This window comes from Peromyscus maniculatus, chromosome 7 (assembly GCF_049852395.1).
Source record: "Peromyscus maniculatus bairdii isolate BWxNUB_F1_BW_parent chromosome 7, HU_Pman_BW_mat_3.1, whole genome shotgun sequence".
In the NCBI taxonomy this organism is placed as follows: Eukaryota; Metazoa; Chordata; class Mammalia; order Rodentia; family Cricetidae; genus Peromyscus; species Peromyscus maniculatus.
Genome location: NC_134858.1, coordinates 36,601,659 through 36,614,197, shown reverse-complemented (window position 1 = coordinate 36,614,197; position 12,539 = coordinate 36,601,659). Strand labels below are relative to the sequence as shown.

Here is a 12,539-nt window from a genome sequence, read left to right as displayed (position 1 = left end):
TCTTTCAGTATAATCATTACAAATACCTTTAAAAAAATTTATATTTTTTAAAAAATTATTTATTTATTTATTTACATATTTATTTACTTTCTTTAGTTATTTTACATCCCAACCTCGGTTTCCCCTCCATCTCTTCCCATTCCCTCCCTCCACCTCACCTCTACCCCCACCCCTATCTCCCTGAAAATCCACTCCTCTGTTTCTGTTCTTAAAGAGGCAGGTTTCCCATGGATATCAACAAAACATGGCATATCAAGTTGTGGTAAGACTAAGCACCTCCCTATGCATTAAGGCGGGGCAAGGCAGGGCAGGGATTCAGTATGAGGAGGACTAGGTTCCCAAGAGCCAGCCGAAGCATCAGGGACAGCCCCTGCTCACATTGTTGGAAGTCCCACAAGTAGACCAAGCTATAAACTGTCACATATATGTAGAGGGCCTAGGCTGGCCCCATGCAGACTTCCTGGTTGTTGGTTCAGACTCTGTGAGATCCTATGAGCCAGATTAGTTGTTTTTATGGGTTTTCTTGTTATGTCCTTGATTCCTCTGCCTTCTACAACCCTTTCTCCCTCTCCTCAGCAGGATTCCCTGAGCTTGAAATAAAGTTTGGTTGTGGGTCTCTACATCTGTTTCTATCAGTTACTGGGATGAAGGATCTCTGATGACAATTGGGGTAGTCATCAATCTGGTCATAAGACATGGCCAGTTCAGGCTACATATCCACTATGGCTAGGAGTCTTAGCTGGGGTCATCCTTGTAGTTTTGTGAGAGTTTCCTTTGCATCAGGTTTCTAACTGACCCCCAAATGGCCTCCCTTTTCTACTCATCTCTTTCAGTATTCTCCCACTCCACCCATCACCCAACCCAACCCCTCAAGTTTCCATCCCTACCTGCACCCAGTTCACCCAGAAGATCTCTTCTATTTCTCTTTCCCGGGGAGATCCACGTGTCCCCCCTGTGTCTTCCTTGTTACCTAGCTTCTTTGGGTCTGTGGATTGTAGCATGGTCATCCTTTACTTTACAGCTAACATCCACTTATGAATGAGTATTGGGAAACAGTCTTAAATGCATTGGCATGGGGGATAACTTCCTGAATAGAAACCAGCAGCACAGACACTGAGTGACAATTAATAAATGAGACCTTACATGAAAATGAAAAACTTCTGTAAGGCAAAGGACACCATTCATAGAACAAAATGGCAGCCCATAGAATGGGAAAAGAAATTCACCAACCCCACATCTGACAGAAGGCTGATCTCCAAAATATATAAAGAACTAAAAAAAATAGACTAAAAAACCCAAACAATTCAGTTAATAAATGGGGTACAGAGAATTCTTGACAGAAGAATCTCAAATGGCCAAGAATCACTTAAAGAAATGTTCAACACCCTTAGCCATCAGGGAAATGCAAATCAAAATGACTCTGAGATTCCATTTTACACCTTTCAGAATGGCCAAGATAAAAAAAAATGTAAGTGACAGCTCATGTTGGAGAGGATGTGGAGCAAGGGGACACTCCTCTATTGTTGGTGGGAGAGCAAACTTGTCTAGCCACTTTGGAAATCAATATGGCGCTTTCTCATAAAAATAGAAATCAATCTACCTCAAGACCCAGCTATACTACTCTTGGGCTAAAGAATGCTCAATCATACCAAAAGGACACTTGCTCAACTATGTTAATAGCAGCTTTATTCATAGTAGCCAGAACCTGGAAACTACCTAGATGCCCCTCAACCAAAGAATGGATTAAAAAAAAATGTGGTACGTATGCACAATGGAGCACTACTTAGATGTTAAAAACAATGACATCAGTAAATTTGAAGGTACATGGATAGAACTAGAAAAAAATCATCCTGAGTGAGGGAACCCAGATCTAAAAAAGACATTTAAAATTTAATTTTAAAAAGTGGGGCTGTTGAGATGGCCCCATGGTTAGGAGCACTAATTGTTGTTTCAGAGGACCTGGGTTGGATTCCTAGCATGTCCATGACAATCATCTATAATTTCATTTCCCAGGAATCTGATGCCCTTTGCTGGCCTCTGTGACCACATCATGGACGTGATGCTCAGGCAAACATGTAGGCAAAACACGGATACACATAAAAAATAGAAAATAATAAAAAATTATTTGTGTGTGTGTGTGTGTGTGTGTGTGTGTGTGTGTGTGTGTGTGTGTGTGTGTGTGTGTTTTATGTGTGGTTGGGACTCCTAGAGGCCAGAAGATGTCAGATCCCAGAGAACTGGACTTAGAGGCAGTTAGGAACCCACATAGGAATCTTCTAGAAGGACAGAAATCTTCTTAACTTTCTAGTCACCTTTCCAGTCTCCATGAATAATTTTTATAAGGATCTGTTCATGACTTTGGCAAGGAAAATATATATAAAGCTCCCAATTTCTGTTTTTGCTAAGGAAATGCTTTCAATTCTTTGTTGTCAAATCTTGCTTTTCAGTTTGGTCTCATCAAAGTGAAGCTGTGTCCGGGAGAGGGTGCTATTGAGCCACAAGAAACTGTCTACACCTTCCAGAGGCGTCTCACCCCTTGCCTGTGGCTAAAAACCAGGGACAGAATTGAGAGGATCCAAAACAGTAGGGATGGACATTGATGATGCTGATAATGATGGTGATGGTGGTGGTGGTGGTGGTGATGATGATGATGACGACGACGACGACTACGATGGCGATGATGATGATAGCTGTGTGGGAGTGGTCAACAAAGGCTCATGGTTGCTGCTGGCAACAGTGCGCTGACATCTTTCTAGGGAACAGTCCTCAATTACTGACTCAGTTGCTGCACTGCATGCTTTTGAGATCTGCCACAGACACTTCTCTGGTAGCAGAGATTAGACGCAAGACACAGTGTGTGGCCATAGCTGATGGCTTCAGAATCCATATTATGTTTAAAGACTGAAAAAGGACGGCTTTATGCTTCAGGGTGCACTCCTTATTCCTCTTAGGCTGGAAGGAAGGAGTTGAACTTTCTTTCCCTCCCTCCCTCCCCCCTCCCTCCCTCCCTTCTTCTTTCCTTCCACCTTCCCTCCTCCCTTCCTGCTTCTCTCCCTCCCCTCCTCTCTATTTCGTCCATCATGAAAAAGAACTTGTTTTCTTTATCAAGAAGCCCCAGGGATTATTTAAGTTTAGTAAATTTTGTGATGTAAGTTTTATATTCAACAAAAATGTTTCCTTGTTTCCAAATATTAGGGTTTTCCGTTGACATCAATGCTGATGATGGCATTTGGGTCTAACACGAGTACATGAATCTCATCTATAAAACCCACTTACCTCCTGTGTTCAGAAAGACTACTCTGCACTGAGAGTCATACCCTGAACTTTCCTTACTTTCCTCACTCTTTCATCTCTGAATTGCATTTACTAGTTTTCTATTTACTGAATTGGGAACCCATCATAATACTCTCTGAAAGGCTAACTTAATCATTATTTGCAATTTAACTCCCACTTGATATTTTTCAAACTCTGTTATTACTAATCTTTAAATTTTAGACTCCTGTCCTTCTTTATATACATTTATTGCTGCTACTCATTCATTTTGGTTCTTTTAGGTCATGCAGGTGTGAAATTATGCATATATAAAATGATGTGGGTCTTTTCAGAGGTGCACTCCCATCACGACTGTTCTTTCTTGTCCTGTTGCATTTATTGCTACTCATCTGTTTGCTATTCAGAGATTAGTAAGATCACTCATGTGAATGCAGAAACACTTGGAATCTTTCCTCAATGAGAAGAGATCAACAACATTTGCTAGATTTTTTCTTTGTTAGGAATAAGAAAAATCATGCATCTTACAGGGGTATTAATTACTAAAATCCAGTGACACTTGTGTAATGAACAAGCCAGGACTTCAAATATCATTAAGGATTCTGTATTGATAGTTGCCATTTTGTTTGTATTGTTGGGAAAAGGCACAGGTGAGCCCATCCCATGTTCTGGTGACTCTGTTAACCCTAACAAACAGTAGAGAGGGGTGAGCTTTTATGTGCTTTTGCTGAACCTTCAAACTGCTCTCAAAACATTTTTTGCAAGTTTTTTTTTGCCATTCAAAATCCTTTGGGTTTCCATATGAAGTTTAGAACTAGTTTGCTATTTTCTACAGTAAACTTGCTAGAGTTTTGATTAGTATTTTATTCATTCCACAGATCAACCATTAGTGAGCTTACACCTTACCACTATAAATTGTCATTCATGAATATTGTATGCACATTTTATTTGTTTCAAGATGTATAATGTCAATGTTCAGGTCCAGCCCTGTTTTATCATTATTTTCTATGTTGATGTTATTTAGACTTTTAGTCTTTGATAAAATACACAATTACAATTAATTTTCTACTGCAACTTAGCAAGCCTACTTACTCACTGAAACATTTTCAGCCATATACCAGACATTCTATATGATCATGTTGTCTACAAAATCAATTCACTTTTCTTTAAAGTTCATCTTTTCATTTTTTTCATGCCTAATTGTCATTTTCAGAAATTGTTCAACATTGAGTAGAAAAGGTGAGAACATTACATTGCTTCCTAATTCTAGAGAGGAAATAACCAGGTTGTTATCAGTAAATATGACATGACTAGTGGGAATTTTTGGTTTTATTTTGTTCTTTGACACTTCGGGCATGATTTCATTTATCCTTAGTTAGCCAAACTATTTCACCATAAATTAAATTTGCAATTTGTCAAATTAGTTTTGGGCATTGTGGTAGTTTGAAAGAAAATGGCCCCCAAAGGGAGTGGCACTATTGGGAACAATGGCTTTGTCTGAGTAGGTGTGGCTTTGCTGGAGGAAGTGTGTCACCGTAGGGGTGGACTTGGAGGTCTCCTTTGCTCAAGTTTCACTCAGTGTGACACTGAGACTACTTGTTGCCTGCAAGCCAAGATGTAGGACACTGGGCTCCTTCTCCAGCACCATGTCTGCCTGCATGCCACCATGTTGCACCATGATGATAATGGACTAAACCTCTGAAAATGTTAGTCACCCCAAATAATGTTTTCCTTTATAAGAGTTGCCAGGGTCATGGTGTCTCTCTCTCTCTCTTTTTTTTTTTTTTTTTTGAGACAGGGTTTCTCTGTGTAGCTCTGTCCTGGAACTCACTCTGTAGACCAGGCTGGCCTCAAACTCACAGAGATCCACCTGGCTCTGCCTCCTGAGTGCTGGGATTAAAGGCATGCGCCACCACCGCCCGGCCATGGTGTCTCTTTATAGCAGTTGAACCCTAGCTAAGACAGGCATGTATCAAGATGATTATATACTTTCCTTATTAAATTTTCTATGCTACAGTAATCACACTACTTGAATATTAAATGTTAAAGAAAATTTACATCCTAAGAATCAGTTTCACTTGATCACTTTGGAAGATAGTTTTCATGCGTCTGGAGGATGTAACCAGTTTCTTGTGGCTCAATAGATTCTACTTCATAAATTTTTGTTGACAGTTTTTGTATCTTTATTTACAAAAATGTCAATCATGGGATATATACCTATGAAGTTTTGTATAATATTTCAAAATATGCATGCATATATTTTAGTCCTTTAGTTCTCTAATGTAATTTGATGAAACAAGATAGATAAATCCAATCCCTGCTGTTGTACCATGAGCTAGAACAAAAATATCTCTAACTCAGCTATTTTTATTTAGTCATTTTCCTTGTGTTGTGCAACGTCGAACATATAGATAACAGTGCTTAGCTATAAATGCACAATATGAATTTACTATAAATCAAATACTCACATGCCATCACACACATTGAGAAATAAATCTTTGCCAGCCAGATCTGGAATCTCTTAACTATCATTGTAAATGCATTATTCTCCATCCACTAACATAATTTCAGTTCATTTATTCTATTTGTCTGTTCACTTTATACTACTCCTGTCTTTGTTTCTACAAAGACAACATTAAACAGTAATTTATAAATTTATTTAACTCTAGATAACTAACAATGAATACTAAAAATACTTTGTTTTCAACTTATCATGAACCCTCTTAACAACTTTAGAAAAGTTCATATACAGTATTTGTTAAATTTGCTCTCATAGACACTGGGGCTAACAAAGTAATTTGACTATTATCATCCAGATTGTAGTGTTCATTAAATAGAAATCCTACTTTGGCAAAATACAGTCTTAAAAGTAGACAACTCATAAAAATCAAGACTTTAATATGTATTAAATCTGTAAAATTAATATGTATTAAACATGTATCCATCTATTTTTGTTTTTCTACTAGTTTACTTTAGCAAATATGATAAACATGTTCAAAAAGCAAAACAAAGGTAACTATCCAGAAGATGAAGATAGTTGAGTCAAGTACATATGTATACTGTGTAGATGAAGTCCAACTGCTAAAAATAAGTTATAGCGTTGCAATGATTTTGAAAGGACTTTGAAAAAAGTGAGTTAAAACTGGGTAAAACAAAAGACAAAAACTACATACATATGCAGTGTAATTAATAATACTAAAAATATATCAGAATATGGTGGGTTGACTGGGAAAATGACTCTAAAATCTCAAAGTTGATAAGGAAGAGAAAAAACAGTTTTTCTTTGAGTTTTACATGTTTACGAAGTAAGTTACAAATTGTCATGTTACTTCTGTAGTGAGTATAGTAATGAGGGAGGGACTAGGAAAGAATGGAGGGTACAAGAAAAGAAATTAAAGCCTCTAATTATTCCCTTTGCTAATTCATGAATCTTAGGTCAGGAGATTGGGTCACTGGGGATATTATTCCCAAAGAAACCAGTTCCATGAATATTTTCTGGTTTGAAAATATTATAAATTCATTATTTTAAGGTCAAATTAATAGTAGAACTGAGTGTCAAATCTATATCATAGATACAAGAGGAGAAGGTGAAACATCTGTCTCTGCACCAGGATACTTTCTGCACAATAGAGTCTTCTGTTAGAAAATTTTTTAGTAGAAACTTTAAAAACATCTGTCTGCCCACATTAGATGGGTTTTCTAGCTGTGGGCATGTGTGTAAAGATCTGACTGCTTCTGATCACTCTTGAGCATGCCTTTCTCTCTTCCATTCTTCTGTATTGATCAGATTATTTTCTAAAACAAAGAGGGGGAGGATCATAGAACCATAGAACTAAAGGTAAGGCTTTTTTTTTTTCTTTATTTTTTTAAAATGAGAAGTCTGTGTTGCTGAGGTTGGTCACCAACTTCTGAAGTCAATCGATCTTTCTATGTCAACTCCCATAGTGCTAAAGCTTGTGCACATTACAGAGGTTTGAGTTCATTGATCCATTATTAAATTAACAATGAGAAAGCAATGAAAGGGAGAAGTGTAGGTGGTGCACATATGTATGTGTGTGTGTGTGTGTGTGTGTGTGTGTGTGTGTGTGTGTGTGTGTGTGGAGAAGGCCTTAAGAAGAAAATGAGTAACATCAGGGAGCTAGGGACCTATTTTTCACTCAGCATAGATACTAGAAATTATCCCTGTATCATAAACTGTCCCTATTGCTATCTTTCCTCACCTTACCCATGAGGACTTCCTGTAATGGGCATATGTTTATTGTGTCTCATGACATTTCATCGCCTAAACATAAGTGAATGTAGTGAAAGCGGAACTGGGATATTCACAAGAGTTCATATGAAATTTTACAATCTGCTTTTTGTCAAAACAAAGACCAATTTTCTCACTCCTCTCAGAAGAGTGATTCCCTCTCTGTCTCCCTGGCAGGGGGCCATGTAGCTTCTAACTGGAAATCTGCTATGGTGGGAATTTGGAGTCTCCATGATGAAGTGAGACACAGCTCCAGATAGCTTTCCTGGTATCATACCCTTTCTTAGGACATTCATCCATGAAGTATGGAATTGAATTATGACTGCAGAAAGCCAGGCAGATGGATCCTGAGCACACATGTAAAACAGCTGTGACCCCTATACTTTGCCTGGGGCAGGTGAGGGCCAGACAGCTGTGCAGTTCTGCAGTAGGAATCTGGTTACTGAGGAAGTCTATGAGTAAGAGAGTGTCTGAGCACTTCTAACCTACTAAACCTTCCTTCACAAAACACATTTTTTAAGTAGAGAAAAAAAATGTTTCCCAGATCAATGTATCTTGTTTTGCCTTCAACTGTAGGCTCCATGAATGTGTATGGTTAAATAAATATGTAAGCAAATAGAATAATATTAAAATGCCCTACAACTTCTTTTCAAACTGTTTTGCATTAGGTTTTCATCTCATCTGCATGGCTTTTGTTGTTATTTATGATCATTCTTACCTTAGGGTTATTTGTTAGAGGGTAACTTGTTAAACTGACTTCATTACTATTTGCTACTGAAGAACCAACAAAAATAACAGCATAGTAGTTTTATCTCAGTTAGTCTTCGCAATTATAAGAGGCAGAAAATACCTGTTTTCCTTAGAGTAGGTGAGCCATGATGTTGCTCAGGACCCAGAGGTACACATTGGTGGAGGAAGGTAGTGGTCAGGAACCACTTTTATATTTCTCTGTGTATTTAGGCATGGGGCTTCCATTTATCTTTATAATTTGGGCAGGCTGATAGAAGATGAATGTGTGAAGTTGCATTGATTGCTAAGGTCCAGAGTCAATGTCTAAATAGCTAGAACACAATTTCTACTTCCTATCTATAGCTTTGCTGGGATTTTAATCCAGTCACACAGTTTGAATAAGAATTAGTTCAAATAGGAGCTTTGTAATTCTTTATTCTGATTTCAGCCACTGCCTTTGATGGGAATCTCTTGGTCAGGGAGCTGTTCTCAGTTACTCATGGACAATGTTGCTTTACTTCTCCAGGGCTGCTTTTGTTGTGGACATGAGGAACTACACCTCTGTGACAGAGTTCATCCTGCTGGGAATCTCTAACAGCGAAGGACTAGAGAACATGCTCTTTGTCCTGTTCTTGGTCTTCTATGTCTTCGCCTTGCTGGGGAACCTGCTTATCTTCCTCACCATCCTGGCTTCCCCCAACCTCCACACCCCCATGTATTTCTTCTTGGGGAACCTGGCAGTGTTTGACATACTCTTCCCTTCTGTGAATTCTCCTAAGATGCTGGACTGCCTAGTGGGGCAGAGCCGCACCATCTCATACCAGGGCTGTGCCTCACAGATTTTTTTCTATCACACCCTGGGGTGTACTGAGTGTTTCCTGTATACAGTGATGGCCTGCTGTGGGATGGTCTGTATGTCAAATAAAATACTGATTGGCCAGTGGCCAGGCAGGAAGTAGGTGGGACAAGGAGAGAGGAGAATTCTGGGAAGCAGAAGGCTGAGGCAGAGACACTGCCAGCTGCCGCCATGACCAGCAGTATGTGAAGACGCCGGTAAGCCACCAGCCACGTGGCAAGGTATAGATTTATGGAAATGGATTAATTTAAGCTATAAGAACAGTTAGCAAGAAGCCTGCCACGGCCATACAGTTTGTAAGCAATATAAGTCTCTGTGTTTACTTGGTTGAGTCTGAGCGGCTGTGGGACTGGCGGGTGACAAAGATTTGTCCGGACTGTGGGCAAGGCAGGAAAACTCTAGCTACAAATGGCGCCCAACGTGTTGGCAAAAGTTTCTACCTAAAACCTGAGAAAAGATTCTAAAATGGAGCTAAAAACAGTTTCCTAATTGGCGGGTTCCTAGCGTGTGAGCTCTGTCTGCAGTATGGCGGGAATGAGGCCTCTGCAAGTGGCACATTAAGCTGCGTGGTGGATTTAGCCTTTACTAGTACAAAACAAAAAGAGGTTTCTAGGCTACACGCTGCTTGGATAAAAGCACAGACACATGATGGCTCCCAGAGCTGGCGGAAAACGTACCACCGCCATGTTGGGAAGCTGAAGTGGGTGGAGCCAGCAGCCACAGTGCTGTTTCAGGCTTAGAAGGCTGCAGTTTAAAGCAATAAGCTCAAGGTAATATAAAACATAAGCCACATAAAGATGGCTACCACACAGAGAATCTGGATTATGTTCTCTTTGATATTCGTAACTGAAGAGAAACATTTGATTACAAAAGCTGTTGAGTTATACCAAAATGTGTATTTTAAAGGTACCTTAACTTCAAAATTTGGATTTAAGGATATGTTGCTTTGGAAAGGAGGCTCTGCTTTTGTTTCTACAGAAAGCCAGAGGCTATGGATTTGTTCCAGATTAAGATACATCAGGTTTGACCAGCCAAGACCACCTGAAAGGTCTCCGATGACACCATGGCCCAGATGATCCAGCATCCAGAGCGGTTTCAAGGCAACTGGTTCAAACAATACAGCCTCACGGACTACCCTATAGGTCTAAAATTTTCTTTGCATCCCCATAAGATACAGCGCCCCCCTCCAGCAGGAAGTAGTAAGAGATGCTACGCCCAAATTCCCAAATATACCAAGCTGGCTTTAGAGGTGGAATTGGCTCTCTCCCCCTCTAAACCCAGACATATTGCTTTAAAAAAAAAATGGTTAGTCAATTCTTGTGTCCCAAATCAAAAGAGCCCTCTGGTGTGGGACAGAGAAAACCAATATTTTTATTTAAAACAGATTGATTATAAATGTGATCTCTTTCTAAAAAAGAAAAGGGGATATAATATAGATATATAGGAGGATATAGAGATGATAAGATAAAAGGGTAGATTAATTAACCTACTTTTAAAGAACAACTTGTTTAAAATGTTTTACATTGGTATAGATTTTAGTTTATGTTTAAAATGTTTTACATTGGTATGGATTTTAGTTTATTGATACAAACTTGAAGTTAATATTGTTATACTGTGTATATATATATTTCTATTCTTGTTTGAGGTATTATGTTTATGTAACTCATTTAAAATTGTAATGGATAATTAAAAATAGATTAATATATCTATGATAATCATATCTGTAGCCATGTTAGTTAAGTTTTCTAGGTATACATAGATATATTTCAGATAGATAGGTAATCTTCAAACACTTCATAGACCTAGAGAATATGGCATTTAAATAACTTAGAATTCTGTTGACGTGAGGCACAATTGCTCCTGGCTGCACCAATTGATCCCGAGAGAATGTTGGGCTTCTAAGACATTTCCATTTGGAAGTTTGTCTTTTTGGCACAGAATGGCCTACTGGGCAAAGAACTGCCCTTGCCTTGATGGCTGACAGTACAAATGCAATGCTGTCCTTTCTGGACAAGCGGGACACAAGGAAAGTGACCACTGTACTCTGCCAAGACAGGGTAAGATGGTCTCTCAAAATTCCTGCTTCTGAAAATGGTCTGTCAGATATTCTAGGCCTGTAGCCAATCTAAATGCACCAACAATGCTGAGAAACATTAGGTGACTGTCCAGGCTGCCAGCTGTCTTGGTCTACTCTTGCAAGATTCCCGAAAGTTGCTTGCATCCATCTACCATTTCTCAGGTACCATTATGTTCCTTCTCAGGTCTTTGATGTGGTTGAAAACTAGATAGTTGTAATTTCCTCAGTTATGATAAAAGATAAGTTAGATATAAAACCTTAAACTCACAAATATAAGATAGATAGGACATCTTCTTTAATATTGTAACTATAATTCTTCCTCGGTAATTGTTTTGTTATATATAATTTTACCATGTTAAAGTTAAAACCTTCCTTTTTAAAAAAAGAAAAGGGGAAGTGCTGTGGGATGGTCTGTATGTCAAATAAAATACTGATTGGCCAGTGGCCAGGCAGGAAGTAGGTGGGACAAGGAGAGAGGAGAATTCTGGGAAGCAGAAGGCTGAGGCAGAGACACTGCCAGCTGCCGCCATGACCAGCAGTATGTGAAGACGCCGGTAAGCCACCAGCCACGTGGCAAGGTATAGATTTATGGAAATGGATTAATTTAAGCTATAAGAACAGTTAGCAAGAAGCCTGCCACGGCCATACAGTTTGTAAGCAATATAAGTCTCTGTGTTTACTTGGTTGAGTCTGAGCGGCTGTGGGACTGGCGGGTGACAAAGATTTGTCCGGACTGTGGGCAAGGCAGGAAAACTCTAGCTACAATGGCCTATGATCGCTTTGTGGCTATTTGTTACCCTATGAGATACACAGTCATCATGAACCACAGGCTGTGTACCTGCTTCACAGTGGGCACTTGGCTGGGGGGCTTTGTACATGGGAGCATCCTCACATTTCTTATCTTTAAGTTACCCTACTGTGGCCCCAATGAGGTGGACAGTTTCTTCTGTGACATCCCTGTGGTGTTGTTGCTGGCATGTGCAGACACCTCTCTAGCACAGACTGTGAGTTTTACCAATGTGGGCGTTGTTGCACTCACGTGTTTTCTTCTCGTTCTTGCTTCTTACACTCGTATTGTCATTTCCATCCTGAAAATCATTTCTTCGGAAGGCAGACACAGAGCCTTCTCCACCTGCAGTGCCCACTTCACATCCATTCTATTGTTCTACGGTCCTGTGATTCTTGTTTATCTCAGACCTGCTTCTAGTCCCTGGCTGGATTCTGTTGTCCAAGTGTTTAACAATGTTGTCACCCCTTCCTTGAATCCTCTGATTTATTCTTTGAGGAACAAGGAAGTGAAATTAGCCCTGAGAAAGGTGGTGAGCCAAGCAATGCAACCGTTGGGGTACAAGGAATAG

At 39.4% G+C, this 12,539-nt stretch overlaps 1 protein-coding gene across 1 annotated transcript; it reads left to right on the top strand.

Annotated features, from left to right (window-relative positions):
- The first annotated feature begins 8,793 nt into the window (after positions 1–8,793).
- On the top strand, positions 8,794–12,539 carry LOC102920371 (putative olfactory receptor 10D4). The gene is made up of 2 exons (XM_042282102.2): positions 8,794–9,148; positions 11,941–12,539. The coding sequence occupies exons 1-2, from the start codon at positions 8,794–8,796 to the stop codon at positions 12,537–12,539; spliced, it is 954 nt and encodes a 317-aa protein (XP_042138036.1).